At 41.7% G+C, this 20,723-nt stretch overlaps 1 protein-coding gene across 1 annotated transcript in view; it reads left to right on the top strand.

Moving 5' to 3' along the window:
- AHI1 (Abelson helper integration site 1) overlaps nt 1-20,723 on the top strand; it is a 2,471,520-nt gene that overhangs the window by 178,618 nt on the left and 2,272,179 nt on the right. Inside the window, exon 4 of the mRNA XM_044087109.1 lies at nt 10,508-10,686. Within this exon, the coding sequence (XP_043943044.1) occupies nt 10,508-10,686 (179 nt within the window). The remainder of the gene's footprint in view (nt 1-10,507; nt 10,687-20,723) is intronic.

Below are 20,723 nucleotides of genomic sequence, written 5' to 3'. Positions count from 1 at the left end.
CACCCGCCATCCCCCGTAATATACCTTTTCTTTCCTTCACTATACTCAAAAGCCTTTGTGGTGTATTTGCTTTTAGTTGAAGTTAAAGTTTATGTTTCTAAAAGTGCATTTATATATTTACAGTTCAGTTATATATATATTTTTGCTCCCCATTTGGGGGGCACCTGACATCTGGGGCAAGAAAAACTGAATAAAATGGCGTCGGCTGCATGTTTTATACCCCTGACGACCTCACGTCATGGAAGAGGAGACAGCAACTGATGCAGGACCCAACACTTTGTTATTCAGGCCGACTGAGGGCAACCTGCCAGCAGATTACCCAAATGTAATGACTGCAACAGTGAATACACTCGAACATCTACATTTATGGTAAGTGTTACACAACTGTACTTTATCTGCTTTGCAGTAGCCCACAGTCAGCCGGATTAACAAAGTCTTGCGTCCTGCGTCGGTTGCTGTCCCCTTTCCATGACGGCAGGTCATCAGGGGTATAAAACAGGCACCAGCTTCTGAGGGTGTATTCAGGCCTATGGACTTGCATATTAAATCGATGCCTCCTTCTTCATTTAGGCCAAAATCTCGAACCATGCCTTAGAAACCGATGCCCTGGCCGCATGCTCAGGCCTCTATGCCTAAAAAACAAATGATAAGAATGACTGAAGATCTTATAACTCTAATCAGGGGAAGCCAACCTCCCCCTTCTAAGAGACTTAGGACTGAAGTTGTTTATGAATCTTCTGAACAGGATTCTGATTTTTCTGATTCTACTGATGATCTGGATTTGCCCTTATCTACTTATGAGGATTCTGATGCAGAGGACTGTATTCCCTCTGCTTCCCCTCCAGAGGATTTTTCTTTTGGTGAAACCTTATATACTCTAAGGGATCATTTCCACTAGGAAAGCCAGGATTTTTCTGATTCTAAAAAGAGGCTTAGGGATTTCTTACTCCTGCCTCAGCATAGGCCTTTAGCTATCCCTCCTGTACTAGACATTGTTGATGATGCCTTTTGAGAATCTAGTTTGGCCCCTGATTCTTTGCCTCCTGCTCCCAGAAAACCTGACCGATATTACAGGGTTCCGGATTCTCACAAGTTCCTTTGTAAAAATCCTATTGCGGATCCAGATACTGTTTCACAGGGACCCAAGAGCATTAAGGCTTCTACTGCCAAAAATCCTACCCCCTCTGATAGAGACTCCAGGGCCCTGGATAGATGGGGTAAGAAAGTTTACACTTTTGCAACTTTGGCCATTAGGGCTTTAAACTGCCAGTTTCATATGTTAAAATATCAACAACATGTTATTGGATTGCTTAAACAGAAAATGATGTTAATGCCTGACTGTGCTGAAAATAAAGAATTACAAAATTTAATGCAGTCTGCTAAACAGGTTGGAAAACATACTTTGCAATGTGGATTTGAATCATTAGAGGCCTCTTGCAGGGCTGCTGTTACTGGGTCTATGCTCAGAAGGCATGCTTGGCTTAAGGAGTAATCTTTGCCAGATCGTGTTAAAGCTAAATTGTTGGATGCTCCCTTAAATCAGGACCGTCTGTTTGGCAACAAGGCTGAGGAAGTTCTTAAAAAGATGGAAGATAAAGCTAAATCTATGCAAACTGTTAAATATTTTTTACAAGTTCAGCCTCCAAGATTTAGTAGGCACTGGCCCTCAAAAAATTGGTCCTTTCCAGCCCCTTCCAGGTCTTCTCAAGTCAAACCCAGGCACAGCAGAAACCCCAGGTTTCAGTCCCAAGGGACGCACAAGACTAGGCAGTGGGGGGTTTCTGCACCCAAACCGGGGAGCAGCAAGACTCCCCCCTATGGAAAACCAGCTCAATGACTTGCTTTTTAGACTTCCAAGCACTTCTCAACTGAATGCTCCTTTAGGTGAAAAGATTGGTCTGCAGGCCAAAAACTGGGAACTCATTACCCAGGACAAATGGGTTCTAAATATAGTGTCCCAAGGATACAGATTTCATTTCCACACATTACCAACACCAAGCAGGTGGCCAGATCTACCCCCAAATCAGTGGGCAGAGGCCCAAAATCAGGTACTCTCTCTCTTAAACATGGGGGCTATTTAGTTGGTACCAGAAGAGGAAAAGGGACAAGGTTTCTATTCGAGACTTTGCCTGGTGGTAAGAAAAGGCAATACATGGCGTCCTATCCTGGACCTTTCCATTCTAAACACCTTTCTGGTGATTCCAAAATTCAAAATGCTGACTCTTCACCAGCTGCTTCCTATGCTAGGCAAGGATGCATGGTTGGCAACACTGGACTTAAAAGAAGCATACCTGCATATCACTATCAGGGAGTCTTGCAGAAGATACCTACGCTTCAAAGCAGGCTACATGCACTATCAGTTCTCTGCATTGCCCTTTGGCTTATCTGTTCACAAAATGCCTAGCTCCAGTCATTGCATTTTGCAGGCAAAGAAATATTCAAATATACCCATACCTGGACTATTGTCTAATTCAGGCAGAAAGCAAGGACATTCTCTTCAATCATCTGGCCTTTGTTCAAAGGGTACTGACTTGTCTGGGGTTCACCATAAATGAAAAGAAATCCCATTTGGTACCCTGTCAACAAATTATATTCCTGGGAGCAAGCTTGAATACAACTTCCCAAATGGTTTTTCTCACGCAGGAGAAACAGATACATTTGACAGCTTACTTCAAACAAGTGGCCACAAAAACACATGCTATCTGCAAGGCAAATACTGCAAGCCTTGGAGTTCATGGCCTTATGTATTCCTCTAATTCCATATGCAAGGCTGCATATGAGGAAACTCTCAAAAGCCTATGGTGTCAACATTCACAGGATCTGGAAGCAAGGATTCCTGTCATACCTTGCCTATGCCTAGAGTTCCTTTGGTGGGCAGAGGCCTGCCACCAAAACAGGGGACTACCATTCACATTACCCCCTGCCAAACAAATTTTAACAACAGACGCATCAGGCTATGCATGGGGGGGCTCACCTGGCAGGGAAAGTGCATTCAGGGCAAATGGAATCCAAGTCAAATGCACCTACATATCAATGAAAAAGAAATATTAGCTGTACAGAATGTTCTGACAGCCTTCAAGGACCACATTCTTCCAGGACAATTAATGGTAGGGACGGACAACACCACTGTTATATGGTACATAAACAAGCAGGGGGGCACCCATTCTTACCCCCTTTGCAGACTAGCCATGGCTCTGTGGAACACAGCCTTGAGCTACCAAGTGCATCTACATGCTCAGTTCCTGCCAGGAAAACTAAATACACCGGCAGACGAACTAAGCAGAAATCTCATGGACCCACACAAGTGGAAACTGGAACCAAAGATTTTCAACATGTTGGTAAACAAATGGGGGAACCCAGATATAGACCTGTTTGCCTCCCCCCAGAACTACCAGTTGGACAAATTCTGCACAAGGACTCCCACAAACAAGCTTGGAAAGTGGATGCTCTGTCCATCAGCTGGAAAAATCTATCAGTTTATGCTTTTCCTCCTCTGCCTTTCCTCTCCAAAGTACTACTAAAGATCAAACATGACAAACCAAGGATGATACTGATTGCACCAGACTGGCCACGCAGCACTGGTACCCCCTCTTGCGCAATTTGTCACTGCTGGCTCCATAGCACTTGCCTCAGACCCCTACCCTGCTGTCACAGCAGGAGAGCCAGATTCTGCACCCCAGCTTCAAACCCTGACCCTGGCAGCCTGGCTAATTTCCTAATCTCTCCATTACCATGCCTCAGTAAACAAGTGTTGGATGTCATGTTGGAGGCAAGGAGGCCTAGTACTAGAAAATCTTATGCTGAAAAATAGAAAAGATTCTGTGCCTGGAACCAAACTCAAGGGATGTGCACAGCAGCACCCAATTTACCTCAGATTCTTCAATACTTAGCTGAGATGCTTCACAAGGGCCTTTCTTTTTCCTCCATCAAAATTCTTGCCTCAGCCATTTCAGCTCATTATAACACAGAACCACCTCTCTTCTCTCATCCACTGCTCAAGCAGTTCCTCAGAGGGGCCAAAAACTTAACACCACTCAGGGAGAGCTCCAACTCCAGCCTGGGACCTTAACTTTGTATTGGAAAAACTCACTCTTCCTCCTTTTGAGCCAGCTGCAAGTGCAGAGTTAAAATGTCTTTCTTAGAAAGCAGCCTTCGCTTTTGCAATTACTTCAGAAGAAGGGAACTACAGGCCTTTATGGCAGTGGAGCCTTTTATCATCTTTCATGCGGACAGGGTGTCCCTCAGGACCAATCCCTCCTTCATTTGCCAGCCTTCTTTTTTCTAATCCACAGAACAAAGGGCAAAGGATCCTGCACTCCTTAAATGTGCACAGACAACTTAGATTTTCCTTGGACAGGACTAAACCTCAAAGGAAATCTGAACAACTGTTGGTGGCATTTGCTGCAGGGACAGAGGGGAAGGGTATTTCAAAGCAAACCAATTCTAAATGGATAGGCCATTGCATTCATTTCTGCTATAAGCACCATGGAAAACCTATCCCACAGGGGATTAGACCCCATTCAGCCAAGGCTGCATCTACCTCTTTCTCAGAGGTGTACCTACCAGGGACATCCTAGAAGCTGCTACCTGGAGTTCTGTACATAATTTCACCAAGCATTACCATTTACCAATTTTCTCTAAATCCAGAGCTGGCTTTTGCCACTGCAGTCTTACAGGGCCTTATAGCTGGTCCTAATGCTATCTAAATGCCTTCTCCCATCCTTAACTTTGGGAATCTACCCAAGTGTGATGACTGCAATAGTGAAACACAAAGAACATAGTACAGTTGTGTACACTTACCATAAATGTAGATGTTCGAGTGTATTCACTGTTGCAGTCCTGGTTACCCTCCCTTCAGCCCCCTGACTTCTTTTGGCTATACCTTTACTCTCCTTTACTATGCTTAAAAGCTTTTTGGTGTATTTGCTTTTTTGTTGCAGGTGTAACCTTGTGTGTGTGTATGTATATGTACATATATATATATATATATATTTTTTTTTTTTAATTGCTTCCCATTAGGGGGGCACCTGACATCTGGGGCAAGAAAAACTGAGGTAATGGCGTTGGCTCCATGCTTTATACCCCTGACTACCTGACGTCATGGAAGATGAGACAGCAACCGACGCAGGACCCAAGACTTTGATAATCAGGCCTACTTGAGGGCTACTGCAAGCAGATAACCCAAATGTGATGACTGCAACAGTGAATGCACTCGAAGATCTACATTTATGGTAAGTGTACACAACTGTACTTTCTAACTCCTGTGAGTTCGACGTTGTACTATAGACCCCTTCAAGCATTAGGCTGGATGTCAGCCTCAATTATGCTTGTTCCCTTAGCAAGCTATCACATGCGAATCTTACAATGGTTTCTAGCCTCCCAGTGGTCTCTGATAAACCAGCCAGTGTCTCACCACATTTATTATTTGTATTTATTTTACATTTGTTGACCGGGCTAGTCTAGCTGGACACATGTCCATTTTCAGTAGAGGCCTGAGGAGAAAAGCTCCAAGAATAATACAGCTTTTCTTTACAAAGTTAAAAACAGGAGTTACACAGATAGAGATAGCAATATTACAAAAAAGTTTTTTTTTTTTTTTTTTTTATTCAATAGTACAAATTGGTGTTACCATGGTCATTTTGTAAGGTACAGAGTAGAATTAACATGGTCATTTTGTAAGAGACTGAGGTATGATGTAGATATATACTTGTAAGATATATGCAATAATGTAGTTTATTGATACATAAAAGGGAGCTAGTAAGGGATGAGGTGGTATAAGTGAATATGAGAAGATTTAGTCAGGGTTAGTACAGGTACATAGCCAGTGCTTGTTAAGGTAGAGTTTCAAATTCCTTTTGAAAAGTGAGAGAGAAGTTTGAGATGTGATTTCAGAAGGAACAAAGACTCACCTGCTGTGTTGTTGGGTTTAGTAGTATTGATCAGTAGTTTGTTAGAGGAGCGTAGAGATGTGAGGTTTTTATAAGGTGTAATGAGGCTAGAGAGTACTGGGATATTGTTAGGTAGATATAGAGTCTTATGGGCTATTATAAGCTGGTGATATTGAAGCTGATTAAGAAATTCAAGACAGTTTAATTGTTTAAGATTTAGACAGTGATGGGTTCTGTAAGGAGAGCCTGTAGCAAATCTAGCAATATTATTATAGGAAGTAGTTAGTTTCCTGATGTTGTTCTTTGAGAGATTAGTATAAATGGGAGAGGTGTAAAGCAGGGTGGATATTAGGTGGGTTCTGGCTATAGCAGTCTTAGCTGCTGGTGTAAGATAAGGTTTAATTCTATAGAGGGATCCCAGTTTTTTGTTGACTGACTTTATTGTAGTGTTTATGTGAGTATCAAAGTTTAGATTGTTATCTATTGTTATTCCTAGAAGTTTAGTGGTAGGGTCAGGAGAGATAAAAATACCACTGCTAGAAGTGAGACTGAAAGGTAAAGATGTGGACTTTTGGGTTGGTGAGAAGAGTAGCAGTTTAGATTTTGGGATTCAGAAGGAGGCAGCGTTGAGAAAACCATAGTTCAACAGTGTTGAATGCTTTTTGGGTAAGAGACTGTAGTTCAATTTGAGAAGAGGCTGAGCAGATTATGGTAGAATCATCTGCATATTGAATGCAGGTGGAGTAAGGAATGGCTGTTTGCAGGTCATTAATGAAGATGGAAAATAAGAGTGGGCCTAATATAGATCCTTGAGGGACACCGAGAGATAGGAAGGTGATCGGATAGTTTATTTTTCCAGAGTACAACCTGGTGACGATTATCAAGGTAAGATGTAAACCAGTTCAAGGCAAGAGGATCGAGTGAGAGAGTATTCAGTGTATGGAGTAGTAGTTGGTGGTTAACCATGTCAAAAGCTTTGGATAGGTCAATGAAGACTGCAGATGAAAGACAATTATTGTTACGATTATTGTTGATGCTGTTTGTGAATGATAGCAGTGCAGTGGTGGTACTATGGAAAGGTCTGAAGCCATGTTGACAGTTAGCGAGTAGGTTGTTCTGGAGAACGTGGTTGACTAGTTGTTTATGGGTGCATTTTTCCATAATTTTTGTGATAGGGGAAATTAAAGCTATGGGGTGAAAGTTAGAAAAGTCATTGGAGCTCCCACCTTTGTGTAGTGGGATGATGTGTGAATTTTTCCATATTGAAGGGACAGTTCCTTCACTTATTGTTCTATTTATCAGAATAGAAATAGGGTAGGCAATGGCTTTAGCTCCTTTTTGCAAGAATTCTGCTGGGAGTTTGTCAGCTGAGGGGGTGGTAGGTTTTAACTTATGTAGAAGAGAGGAAATGTAGGAGGTAGATACTGGTTGGAGGTGAAATAGAGGAGGTGGATTTGTAGAGGAAGTGGCCAGATTAGATGTGTTAGGAGATAGGTGGCTAGCTAGAGTTTGGATGGTATCAGTGAAGAAAGAGTTAAAGGCATTTGCTGTTTGTGTGGGATTCTCAGGGTTAGAGCCTAGTGGGTTAGGTGTTATTAGTTGGCCTGGGTAAAGAAGATTATTAATAGAAGTCCAAAATCTTTTGGGTTCTTTGAGAGGGGTTTGTTGTAGCTGAAGATGATAATTCTTTTTGTCTAGAAGTATGGCTTTTTTTTGTATTGTTTCTATGTTCTCTAAAGGTTTGGCGGTCTGTTGCATTCTTAGTTGTACGCCATTTTGCCCAGGATTTGTTTCTAAGTTGGATTTATATCTACATCTACATTACCAGTCGCTGCAAACAGGATCTTTCATGGTGGCTCTACTCCAGCAAGATTCTTTCGTGCCTACCATTCATCCTTCTGCAATCCCAAGCCATAGTGACCACAGACATGTCTCAGATGGAGGGGGGCATTGTCTGGGAAAGACAGTCCAAGGCACGTGGTCCTAGCCAGAGACCAACTTGCACATCAGTATTCTAGAAATGAGGGTAGTGTTATTAGCGTTGCAAGCATTTCAGGATGCCCTTCCTCTAGGAACAGTAGCAATTCAGACAGACAACATGTTGGTAGTCTGGTATATCAACAAACAAGGGGGGACCAAATCTTAACCATTATGTCGAGAAACCCTCAGAGTTTGGCAATGGGCAATTTCTTCCAACTGCTTTCTCACAGCAATGCACATTCCAGGGAACTCCAACGTGATAGTGGACAAACTGAGCAGAACCGTTCTCATGCCTAATGAGTGGTCTGTCAATCCTATAGTGGCAAAAGGATTTTTTGTCATTGGGGCCAACCTTGCTGCAAACTTTTTGTGGCCTCTCTAAACAACAAGTGCAGCAGTTACTTTGCCCTAATCCCCCCTCCACGAGAGTCACTCAGAGACGCTCTTCTCCACGACAGGCCCTTTGGTCTTCTCTATGCCTTTCCCCCCAACTACTTTGATATCTCAGTTTCTAAAGAAAGCCAAGAAGTTGGAGAATTAAGTAATCCCCATTGCCCCCTTTTAGCCTCGACAAGTTTGGTTTCCCTTCCTTTGGCCTCATCTTCTTTGGAAACTATGGATATTGGACCCAGCTCCATATCTGCTGTCTCATCTGGAGGGCATGCCTCATCCAAGACTCCCATCATCTCAAACTCACTGTGTGGCTTCTCCAATTACCATGATTGCCAGGCACCCTTTCTTGTCCAGTTCACCAAATCATTGTGGCTCATCATAAACAACTAGGAAAGTGTATCAAACTAAATGGAAAAAATTTGCAATTTGGGATCTTGTGAACAAACTTGATCCTTATACGATCCCTGTTCATAAGGTTTTGGATTTTTGGGCTAACCTTTATCAGTCTGGTTCCTCTACCTCAACAATTTAAGTCCATCTAACGGCAATCTCGAACTTCCATATGGGATTTGATAGGTCATCCCTTATGTCACACAAACTTTGTAAAACCTTTTTAAAGGGAGCCATAATGTTAAGACCTCATTTAAACAACCCATTCCTCCATGAGCTCTAACACTAGTTCTTCAGTCCCTTACTTTGTCTCCTTTTGAACCATCATCTAGTTGTGACTTAAAGTTTCTGACTTGGAAAACTTTATTTTTAGTGGCTATTACATATGCTAGAAGAGTATCTGAACTTCAGGCCTTGCCCTGCAAATGACCTTACATATTATTTCACAAAGACAGTCTCCCTTAGGACTAACCCATCCTTTTTACTGAAAGTAGTCTCAGAATCTAATATCAATCAGACACTTCAACTACCAGTCTTTTTCCCTAATTTTTCTAATAAAGGGGGGTATACCCTTGATTTATTAGATGTCCACAGACCGCTATGTTTCTGTCTTCACAGGATGAAGGATTTCAGGAAGTCTGATGAACTATTTGTTGCCTTTTCCTCACTTACTTTAGGTAAATCATTTTCTAAGGCTACTTTAGCAAAATGGCTCAAAGATTGTATCACATTTACCTGTCAATCAAAAGTGCTTCCCCTTTCACTCCCAATAAAAGCCCACTCAACTAGAGCGGTGACAACCTCTGCAGTTTTTCATGCGAGAGCTTCTTTAGATGATATTTGTGCAGCTGCCACTTGCTCTTCTCCTCATACCTTTATCACTCATTACAAATTGGATCAGGTCTCTAGGAGACGAGCATCATTCAGTTCAAGGGTGGTTAGGAATATTCTTCCATGAGACCTGCCAAAATTCAGGTAGCTAGGGACTCTGTCCCACAGTCAAGGATTATGTGAAGATTGACAACATCAGATAAAGAAGTTATGCCTTACCATAAAGTTCCATCTGTGTTGTCGATCTTCACTAATCCTTGACATACCCCCCTCCTTCCCCCAGCCTGAGACTCTTAGTGGTCGGATTTTTTTCCAGGACTGGCTTCTTATTAGAAGAGACATATCTGGTCTCTTATTATTATTATTATTATTATTATTATTATTATTATTATTAATGCTCTCTGTCTGCCACTATTTTGGGCAAACTCTATCTGAGGTAATTTTGAGAGGAGCATTATTGATGAAGCCTAGCTCGAGAGTTTGGAAGGCATGAGCTGCAATAAATGGCCGAGTCTGTTTCGAGGCTCGGAACCAAGCCCATAGTCAAAGATTAGTGAAGATCAACAACACAAATGGAATGTTTTGGTAAGATATAACTTCTTTTTTTTTAATTTGTTGCAGATTTTTTCACGATAAGTATTAAGTGTCAACAGTGTTTAAAATATTCTGTTTAAATAGACTGCAATTTTAATTATTAATTGCTCAAGTTTCAACTGGTCGCATCTCATCTGCTCACAACTGAATACACTTGTCTGAGTAAATATCCTTTCTCTAAGTTTGTGTAAACTTTGAGACAGTCTATTTATAGCTTGCTTGGAGGGGATTAGAGGGGACAAGTCCCCTTGCAAAAAACACTGCTGCTATTCTATTGTCGCTGATTTCAGGTATACTTTCACTCGAGTGATCAACAAAGAGTTAATGAAATTCATGCAGTTTGTGTTCCAGTTAATTAAGTAGAGCCATTTTATTTTTAAACATTAGTGCCTCACAGAGTTCAATGAAGTTTTCTTTGTATTGTGTTACAGTAGAGTGTCTTCATCTTATATGCGACAAATTGAGTTGGAGGATAAGAAGAAAAAGTCAGACAAAAATACAGAAGTGTTCTCACCAGAAACAGAAGCAGATGGCATTGATGCTGTACAGAAACATAGAACTGTTGAAGGAGACCAATATAAAACTAAAAGGAAAAAGGTAAAGAAAAAAGGTATGTAGGAATTTATCTTCTACCATGGCATGCAATTTTGATGGTGTCATTACTATCCTGTAACCGAATTTCAACCAACTATCCTCCTCTGAAGCTCTTTCCTGTTTCCATGTCTTGTCACCAGTGATCTCAGTGGCCTTGTTTTGCAGGAGCCCATATGATTAGCTCTATTTAGAATAAAGTCCTCGATATTGACTTCAGTTCGTTCAACTTATTTGGAATCAATGTAGTCTCAGTGCCAGGCTCTCTATGCCAAGTCTTCAGCATGGTCTTTAGCTCCATCTCATTCAGTGCTGTTTTCATTGTTGAAGACTTCTGCCATTCGAGGTCTCAGTTCTTTTCTTGATGTTGGAGCTGAACGGATTGCTATATTGTTGCAGCTGTCATCCTTGCCTTTGATGGCCATTTTGATGGAAACCAATAGAGCAATGGCTCATTGTTCTTTGGTAATGCTTGACTCGGGGGCATCTTTCAGCATAATTCAAGGAAGGCTGCAAATCATTCACTGACACAGGTTGTAGCCCACAGTACCCATTAGTCTGCTTCTCAGCCCATTTAACATGCTTCCCAGGGTCAGAGCTGACCGGAAGGCTTTATTCAGCCTACTGTGGCGGGTTAGACAGAGTCTTTTTGGGTTTCAGATGACATTTCATTGGATCGCCCCAGAAAATGTACATGCAAGAGGAGACATGTCATCTTCTCACAGGGTGTGTTATACCTGACAATGACTTGGAAGAAAGGGTTCCTTACAGTTTCCTCAAGAAGACATTACATTTGGTGAGATACTTGAATTAATGTGCTGAAGGGAATCTTGCCCCCCCCCCTGAATCTTCCCTCCCTGGATGAGACAGTCTTGTTTGACGCCTTCAGATCTGCCCCCTCTATCACATGTGTGATACGTATGCAGACTGCATGGTAGACTTAGTTGCAGGAAGGGCATGGCAGGATTCCAATACTACAGAAGCCATTCCCAGCAAATCTGATAAAATTCTCCACTCACCTTAAGGGTAGTCCACCTATAGTGGACTTCATTTTTATAGCGGCTGTCACCAAATGAGACCTGTCTGACAACATGTTGTCCATCCACCCAATAAAGAGTATGGGTCAGTTGACAGAATGGGGAAGCTTGCATACCCCCTTGGATATGTTTGCCCTGAAGGCATTAATTTATCTTAGTCACATGACAAAATACTTGACTACAGCTCAAGGAATAGGTACTCCGTAACAGTTGCCAGAAAAGCAGATGATGGAGGAAGAAAGCAAACAATTGCATCAGTTCTGTACAACTCCAACAAATAATCAACATGGGCAGGGGTCGTACCCTGCTCAAACAAAAGACAGGGAAGGTACAAATGACTTAAAAGCTTCTGTCATGAATATAGCTTGGGAAATGCCCCTATTCACACTGGAGTTTGACTGCACTGTAAAGAGAAGCTGGGATAAGTTTGAGTTATCTCACTAACCCTAAAAGCAATACTTTGGAATAAACAGCCATGTTAAGCTGCATTTTTGGGCTGAAAGTGCTACTGTATTCTAGGCATGGTATTGCCTAAATATGCTTACATTTCATATTTTTAAAATCTATTACTCATATATTGTTTGTTTATAGAAGTTCCATGGTATAGTTTTTATAATATTAAAAATGGCAGTGCTAAATGTATTTTCATTTAATGTGCACGGTCTAAGATCCAAGAAAAAAGAGAGATACTCATTAAGTGGCTTCAATTCCAGAAGTGTGATACAGCGATGATACAAGAGATAAAGATAAGCAAGAGGCATCAGTGATGCCCTGGCAGTATTCAGAAGGGTTCTTTTGCTGCTAGCTGAGAGTGCTGTAGTAAGAGAGGCACAGGAATTGTAATTCATCGCAAGCTGACTTGGCAAATTCTAGGTAAAGTAACAGACACTTAAAGAAGATTGGTGCTAGCTCAGGTGAAAACCCTCAAAGCCTACATGGTACTGGGCTCTCTCTGAAGCCTGAACACTGACTCCCCAGACTTCCTTGATAAGTTCTTTGCTTCCTTAGAAATATTTAACACCAAGCCGGACTTTGTCCTCTTTGGAGGTGATTTTGACATTGCAATAAATTCTGTTACAGATCATGCTATTCCTATAGCAGAAGACAATGAATACTGGCAGATATGATGCACATGCTGGCTGGAGAGACATATGAAGATCATTGTAAGTTTAGACCCAGGGTTTACCTTCATAGTGCTTCAAGAGAATAGGGCAGCAGACTGTACTTTTTTCTATCCTCAAATGTGATGGTAGGTAAACTTGAATGGAGGTTTTGCATTGTCCACTGACTGGTCATGGGGGTTAGCTGTTACTTAATTGGGACCCATTTAAGTCTCTGGCATTTAGGCCTTAGAGAATGGACACACTTATGCTGCATGATGCTGATTCTAAAGCCTTTATTTGTGGGGAGGTGAAGACCTTTATGGAGCAAAACCCTTGGCAAAAGATGTCTATATTTACATGGTGGAAAACATTGAAGTTAACTTTGAAAGATATTTGTACAATGGTGAATTCTAGGCTATTGAGATTTGATAGACAGAGATATTGAGAACCCAGAAGAGAGTACACGTCTGGCTTATACCGAGGTGAGGAACTTTAAATTTAATGACAAACCCTAGTATGTTGTTATACAAGCAGCTGCAAAAGAAGACAAACAGTGCTGTACTAGAAAGGTCTTAATTGTACCTCAGGAGAGCAGTTTTACAGGAGTGGCCAGAAATGGATAAACCAGGGCAACTTTTAATTTATAGGCTTAAACAGTGTTAGGCTATGGTAGAATTGGCTGCGTTAGAAGCAGCTTGAGAAAAGAAATTTGAGACCTTATGGACATGAATAAAGAATTTCTTTACTTTCATAAGTCGTCGTATGCTGCTACAGTGTCTCACTGCCAGAACTATATTGTGGCAGTTTCCCTCTGAAGTTTGGTAACTTGCCATTCCCCTCGAGTGCACAGTAATCAAAGTCCGATGCTAATGTGATATCCAGGTAATACCCCACTAAACTGCCACCAAATAATGTGAGGTCCCTTACTATACTAGGCCAGGAACTAAGGAGCTTCAATCCTCACTACTGACTCCAGTGTGAGGCTGTCACTTAAAATGGAGTAATATTTCACAATTTTCCCATAAGTGTACAACAGGAATACTCTCTGTAGCCTGAGACTGGACTGTATACTTCTGTCCACCCCTAATGTAACTCCTTATTACACACTTCAGAACAATATGTCCCAGTTTAAGACCTGTGATACACTCACACTTAAATAAATTAAATCTCATAAATGCAAACACCTCTGGGAGGGCCTGACACAGAATTCCAGTTGTGTCCCTTCAACAAAATAATGCGGTAATGCTGCCACCAATCAGAGTGTCTTCCTGCCCTTCTAAAGGGGTGTCCAATTATGAAAATTAAATTTTAAAACAAATAGTAGGAAATGATCTAAGCAGCCAGGCTTTTGGAGTGTACTGGGAATTTATGAAGGCAAGTGTAAGCACTCTCAAATCACTAAAGAAAAATCACTGATTGTCCAGCCACAATGTAAGTTAATAAACATATTTAATATTGAGCAAAATGATTAAAAATATAAAACAGTAATTTCCAATAAACAAACAGAGCACAATCACCAAGAAAATGAAATCAGTAGTGTAGGATAGAGATCCAACATTCAGAAAAACTCTAACTGATCTAGCTGATTAGTTATAATTTCCTAACTAAAGAACACTGTCCCTGATCTAAACTAAATTACTGCAACAGAGCAAAGGCTTGCTTACAGTTCTTGGTGAGTCCTTTTTCGGTGTCCACTGCACAGAACCTCTGTGATCGATGGATAGCTGTGACCGACTTCTAACAACTCACAACTGGTTGTTAACTGGCTGTAAATGTCTTCAGCAGACTTTTATAGATTAGCCCAACTGTCAACTGTTCCAGTTCTAATTTTCATTTCATATTTTTAAATTCAACCAACAGCCATTTTCTAAAATGTTCCTTACTGTCTTTCAGCTTCTAACAGTAGCACATAGCAACTGTCAATATTCCAATGACATCATCTACTGATCAGCTGAATCTGAGACAGTTTGCCTTTAGGATCTCTCTTCATAAACATGTGCAGTTAGAAATGTTAAAGGACACTGTTCAAGTCTTTAAAACATTCTGTTCAAACAGGTCATAAATCAACATGTAAGAACTTATTTACAGTATCATAGCTAGTCTAGTCATCATGCTGAAACACAATACACAGGGCAGTCTGAATTTATATACAAAACCTCAGCCATGCTAGCACAGATGACAGTGTCATATTTATTCATGTTTCTCCCCCCGTATGACTCGAGCTTGGTTTTCAAGTGACCCTTGAAAAACGATGCTTGAGAAAAATGGGTCTGTCTGAGAATATCAACCCAGTCCTCTCCTGGGCAGTCCATTTACATTGGCATTATTTACCCCACTGCAGTGTTTCCCTCCTTCTGAGGAATCTTGGCTGATCACAGCCTTCACCCTACAATCCAAAGCATCCACTTGCACAACAAACTCTTCACTATAATCTGGGCTGGCCAACACAAAGGGTTTCCTCCCCAAGTCTCCTTAAGTTTTTGGAATGGCTGTTCACAATCTGTGATCCCTATCTCATCCTGTTTATTTTTCCTAGTTGGGTCAGTAAGGGGTGCTGCCATCTCACCACAACTGGGCACAAGTTTTGCACAGTACTCCACTGTCCATAGAAATGTTCTCACTTGCTTTTTGCAACAGGAATTGGCCACACTTGAATAGCTTCTACTTTGACAGGTTTTGGCCTGATCTTACTACTCCTCACTCTGTGTCCTAAGTAAGTGACCTCTGCCATACTCACCTGACATTTACTGGGTTTAATGTTAGTCTTGCCCTTTTAAACTGGTCTTTAATGTAGAGTTTAACCTGTCCACAAGACCATTAGTTTACAGATAGTAGTGGATGGTCTTCAAATGTTTAACCCCACAACACTTCCACACAGAAGTCAGCAGGTCTGACATGAAGTTGGCACCTTGGTCAGTCAGTATCTCCCTTGGAAAACCTACCCTGCTGAAAATTTCTAGCAAAACACTTGTCAGCTTCTCTACATCAACATCACCTGCTAAAGGAATATTAGGCACCATAGCTAGACGTGGCAGATGGTAGGCAATAGGCTCTACCAACTGCCATACTACCTCACCTTCCAAACTTCCCTTAGAAGTCCACTTTCTATACAACAAATCTTCCTTCTCTACCCCAATATGACCTGAACAAGGAATATTGGGGACTTTAGCTAGAAGTGGCAAATGGCAGGCTCTAGGCTGTACTACTTCACCTTCTAGTCCACCTCAAGGAGTCCACCCTTTATGCAACAAACCTTTGTTGCCATATACAGACTCCCCTCTTCTTTGAGCCTCAGGTGCTTCTTTAGCCATCTCCCTCAAGCTTTGTAATGTAGGATTCATAAGTTGAGCCTGTTTCAACTCTACATTTGTGACCCTCCCAAGCTCCCCTTCCACAAAAAGCCTAGTAACTTCAGATTAGGTTCATAGATAGGTTCATAGATTAGTATTAAGCTAACTGCCCTTGTGAGCCATTTTAAGCTTAGCCAATTATCCCTTGTGAGACTCAAACCCTGCACCTTATGTTTGTAAGGCAAACACCTTAACCATTAGGCCACCCTCTCAACAATGTCTGTACCTGTCACTCTGAGTACTGTTACTCACCTCCATCCTTGCAGTCACCTTGTCTAAGGGAACATCAGTACCTTCCAACAGCTGTGGCTCACTTTCAGACATACTGATACAGAATAGCTCCTTCTCTGAAACAGCCATCACACCAGTCCCAGCTTCATTTATGAGATCTGTCTGGGTCTCCCCCAGGCTACCAGACCTACATACCTGTCTTCCAGCCTGCCTACATGTCACTGCATGCCCACAAGGCACTGCATCACCACAGTCATTCCCTATCAGGAAATATGCACGAATAACATCAAACACAAGCTCCTTTTCCTCAAGAAGCTTAGTAACTTCCGACAGTTGTACCTCACTGTCAGTCTGGGTACTTTCACTCACCTTTGTCCTTGCAGTCACTTTGTCCAAGGGAACATCAGTACCTACCAGCAGCTGTTGCTAAATTTCAGAATTACTGCTATAGGATAGCTCCTTCTCTGAAACAACCACTACACCAGTTCCAGCTTCAGGTCTGAGATGTGTCTGGGACTCCTGTAGGCTACCGGGCCTGCATGCCTGTCTCCAAGTCTGACTACGTGTCACTGAATGTACACAAGATACTGCATTATCAGAGTCATTCCCTATCAGAACGTCTGCAAGAATATCCTCAAACACACCTACCTGCTTGCTTCCTCTTCCACCCTCCCAGTTACGATGGGCGGCGCAGTGGTGCAGCGGTTAACATTGTCACCTCACAGCAAGAGGTTCTCTGGTTCGATTCTCGGCTGGGGTGCCTTCTGTGTGGAGTTTGCATGTTCTCCCTGCTTTCGCATGGGTTTCCTCTAGGTACTTCGTTTTCCTCCCATATTCTAAAGACATGCGTCTGGAGCATCTCTCCACGGGCCTTTGCTGAAAACAGGCTCTGTGGAACCTAGTCAGACATTCCCAGTCAACAAATGTTAAATAAATAAACAAACAAACCCTAGCCAAAGGTATTTGAAATGGGAGTCCCCTCCCAAAGCTCTGACTGGAGTGGACTGTCCAAGCAAGTACTGCTCTTCTCTAACCACTGCAGGCCTCATGGTGGTTATATCAGAAACTATGTCTCTATTAGCAGTGACCTGTTGACCATCTAGTAAGATAGGATATAAATTTTGGTGATAGATTGGCACCCCTGTTGTTTCCAAACAACTTACCGCTGACAGTTTGCCATCACCACTTGCTGCCTCCCTCACCTTCTGTTTCTCACCTTGCCTCTATGGACATTTGACTGCTATGTGGCCCCTCTGGTTACACTTGAAACATTTAATCCCTAACAATGCACTTGGATTAGTAGTTTCCCCCGTTACAGGTGTACTCTGTTGGAGTGGTTTATACTCCCACCATGGGTTCCCTTATGTCCATGTGCAGCACTGCGTATCACTTTTTTATGCATTGGTGCTCTGCTTGCTAAGTAGGGATCCCGTTTTCTCCCCAAATCCTCAGCAGAGTTACACTCTGTCTCTAACCAAATTCACATGTCATCAGGCAAAGTTCTGTGTGCTTGTTCCTTCACCAAAAGGTCTGCCAGTCCCTCAGAAGTGGTGATGTGACACCCACTCACCAATCTGTGAAAGTAAGTACATAAATCAGCAATATAATCTTGTGCACTTTCATGTGCCTTGCGTCTCTGTTCATGAAACTTTTTTCTGTAAGCTTCAGGTGTTAGTTTAAAACAATCTAAAAGACAGTTCTTAACTTTAACATAATTCAAACAATTTTTTTTGACATGGCTTGAACAGCTTAACAATGGAGTAAGGGAGTCAGGAGCCGAACCCAGAGCTCACGGTCAACATCATACTGTCTACATACCGTCTCAAATATGTGGATAAAACTATCAAAGTCATCCCTATCCTTGTATTGAGGACAAGTTTACTGATATTTACAGCTTCTGGGGTCCAGTTATTCCCTTCCCCATTAGCTCCATGACCCTCTCGAAGGGTAAGAAGCTCTACTTCATGCTGACACTGTCTCTCATTTTCCTTGGCTTCTAAACACTTTAGTCTCTCTGCTGATTCCAGTTTAAGACACTTGGCCTCCAGTCGTTGGGCTTCCAGTTCATATTGATGCTGTTTTTCCTCAGCCTCCAGTTCATATTGGCACTGCTTCTCCCTTTCTTCAGCCTCCTGCCATTGGGCTTCCAGGTGCAGTCTCTCTTCAATCTGCAATCATTTGGTTTCCAGTTCATATTGACACTGCTGCTTTTCGGCCTCCAGTTCATATTGACACTGCTTCTTCCATTCTTTAGCCTCCAGTTCCAGTCTCCTTAACTCAAGATGGATTCTCAGGTCCTCCAAAGAAATGGCAGGCTGCATATCCCCAATACTAAACTGGATTTTCTCCAAATGGCAGGTCTGAGCTGAAGCTGCAACTAAGACTGAGATCATTGCTTCCTTAGTCAGGTTGGCATGCACCAGTCCTCTGGCTTCACACTCCTTGGCCAACTGGTTCTTTGTCAGCTTATTATAGTCTTCTGCTGACATCTTTGCCTGCTGTCCCTGGCTAACTAATTAAAAATAAAATTGTGGTGAACGGAGATTTTGTGTGTTTACTTTGTGGCTATTGAGAGTGCACACCTTAATGGCAACCACACACAGGTTACTGAAGTCCAATTAAAAATCACACACTGCTGGAACTGATTAATGTGACGTCCAGTTAATATCCCATCAGACTGCCACCAGTTATGGTGACATCCCTTAGTATCCTGGGTCAGTAACTAAGGAGCTTCAATCCTCACTACTGACTCCAGTGTGAGACTGTCACTTAAACAGGAGTAATATTCTCAATTTCCATAAGAGTACAACAGGAACACATTCTATAGCCTGGGACTGGACTGTATACTTCTGTCCACCCCTAATGTAACTCCTTATTACATACTTCAGAGCAGTGTGTCCCAGTTTAAGACTTCTGATACACTCGCACTTAAATAAATTAAATCTCACACATCCAAACACTTCTGGGAAAGCCTGACACAGATTTCTAGCTGTGTCCCTTTCCCAAAATAGTATGGTAATTCTCCCACCAATCAGAGTGTATTCATGCCCTTCTAAAGGGGTGTCCAATTATGAAAATTAAATATTAAAACAAATAGTAGCAAATGACCTAAGTAGCCAGGCTTTCAGAGTGGCCCAGGAAGTTATCAAGGCAAGTGCAAGTACTCTCAAATCACTAAAGAAAAAAACACTGATTGTCCAGCCACAATGTAAGTTACTAAAATAGTTAGTATTGAGCAAAATGATTAAAAATATAAAACAGTAATTCCCAATAAACAGAGCTCGGTCACCAGGAAAATGGAATTAATACTGTAGGATAGAGAGCCAACTCAAAAACTCTAACCGATCTAGTTGATTAGCTATCATTTCCTGAGTAACTAGAACACTGTACCTGATCTAAACTAAATTACTGCAACAGAGTAAATGCATGCTTACAGTTCTTGGTGAGTCCTTTTTGGGTATCTACTGCACAGTATATCTGTGATTAACTGACAACTGTAACTGACTTCTGACAACTCACAACTGGCTGTGACTGTCCTCAGCAGGCTCTTTTATGGACTAGCCCAACTGTCAACTGTTCCAGTTCTAATTTTCCTTTCATATTTTTAAATTCAACCAACGGCTGTTTGCTAAAAGTTCCTTCCTGTCTTTCAGCTTCTGACAGTAACACATAGCAACTATCAACATTCTGATGACATCATCTGCTGATCAGCTGTATCCAACACAGTTTGCCTTTAGAATCTTTCTTCACAAACGTGCAGTTAGAAATGTAAAAGGACACCGTTCAAGTCTTTAAAACAATCTGTTCAAACAGATCATCAACATTTAAGAACTTATTTATAATATCATAGCTAGTCATGCTGAAATACAATACACAGGACAATCTGAAATTGTATACAAAACTTCAGACAGGCATGCTAGCAGAGATGATGGTGTCTAATTTGTTCACACTGCTAACTAAAGAATGTTGGTGACCCTGTTGAGGAAAACCCAGACAGATGAGGGTGGGAGCTGATGGGAGCAGAGACTTGTCTTTTTCTGTTTTCAAATGACTGCCTCAAATTAACAAATTGCACAAAGGTTGATATCCCCCTAGCTCTCTGCCACCTGTCAACATTCCATGAAATACAGGGTCTAAAAGTAATCACAAATAAAACTTAGCTGTTCTTGGCCAATAGAGCAGCAGAAGTCCTGAAAGAGAGTGATAGGTCCTTTCCACTAAAATGGTGTTGTAATCCTCCAAGATACTTGGGTGTCTTACTGGAGTACGATTATGGAAAAATGGAAAATCTTCATCTAAGACTCCATGAGAGAAATGTTTTATGAAAGTACACAC

Source organism: Protopterus annectens, chromosome 1.part1 (assembly GCF_019279795.1).
Source record: "Protopterus annectens isolate FY-2018-M chromosome 1.part1, PAN1.0, whole genome shotgun sequence".
NCBI lineage: Eukaryota > Metazoa > Chordata > Ceratodontiformes > Protopteridae > Protopterus > Protopterus annectens.
The sequence above is the reverse complement of the archived record's forward strand: the minus strand, read 5'-3'. Positions and strand labels throughout refer to the sequence as shown.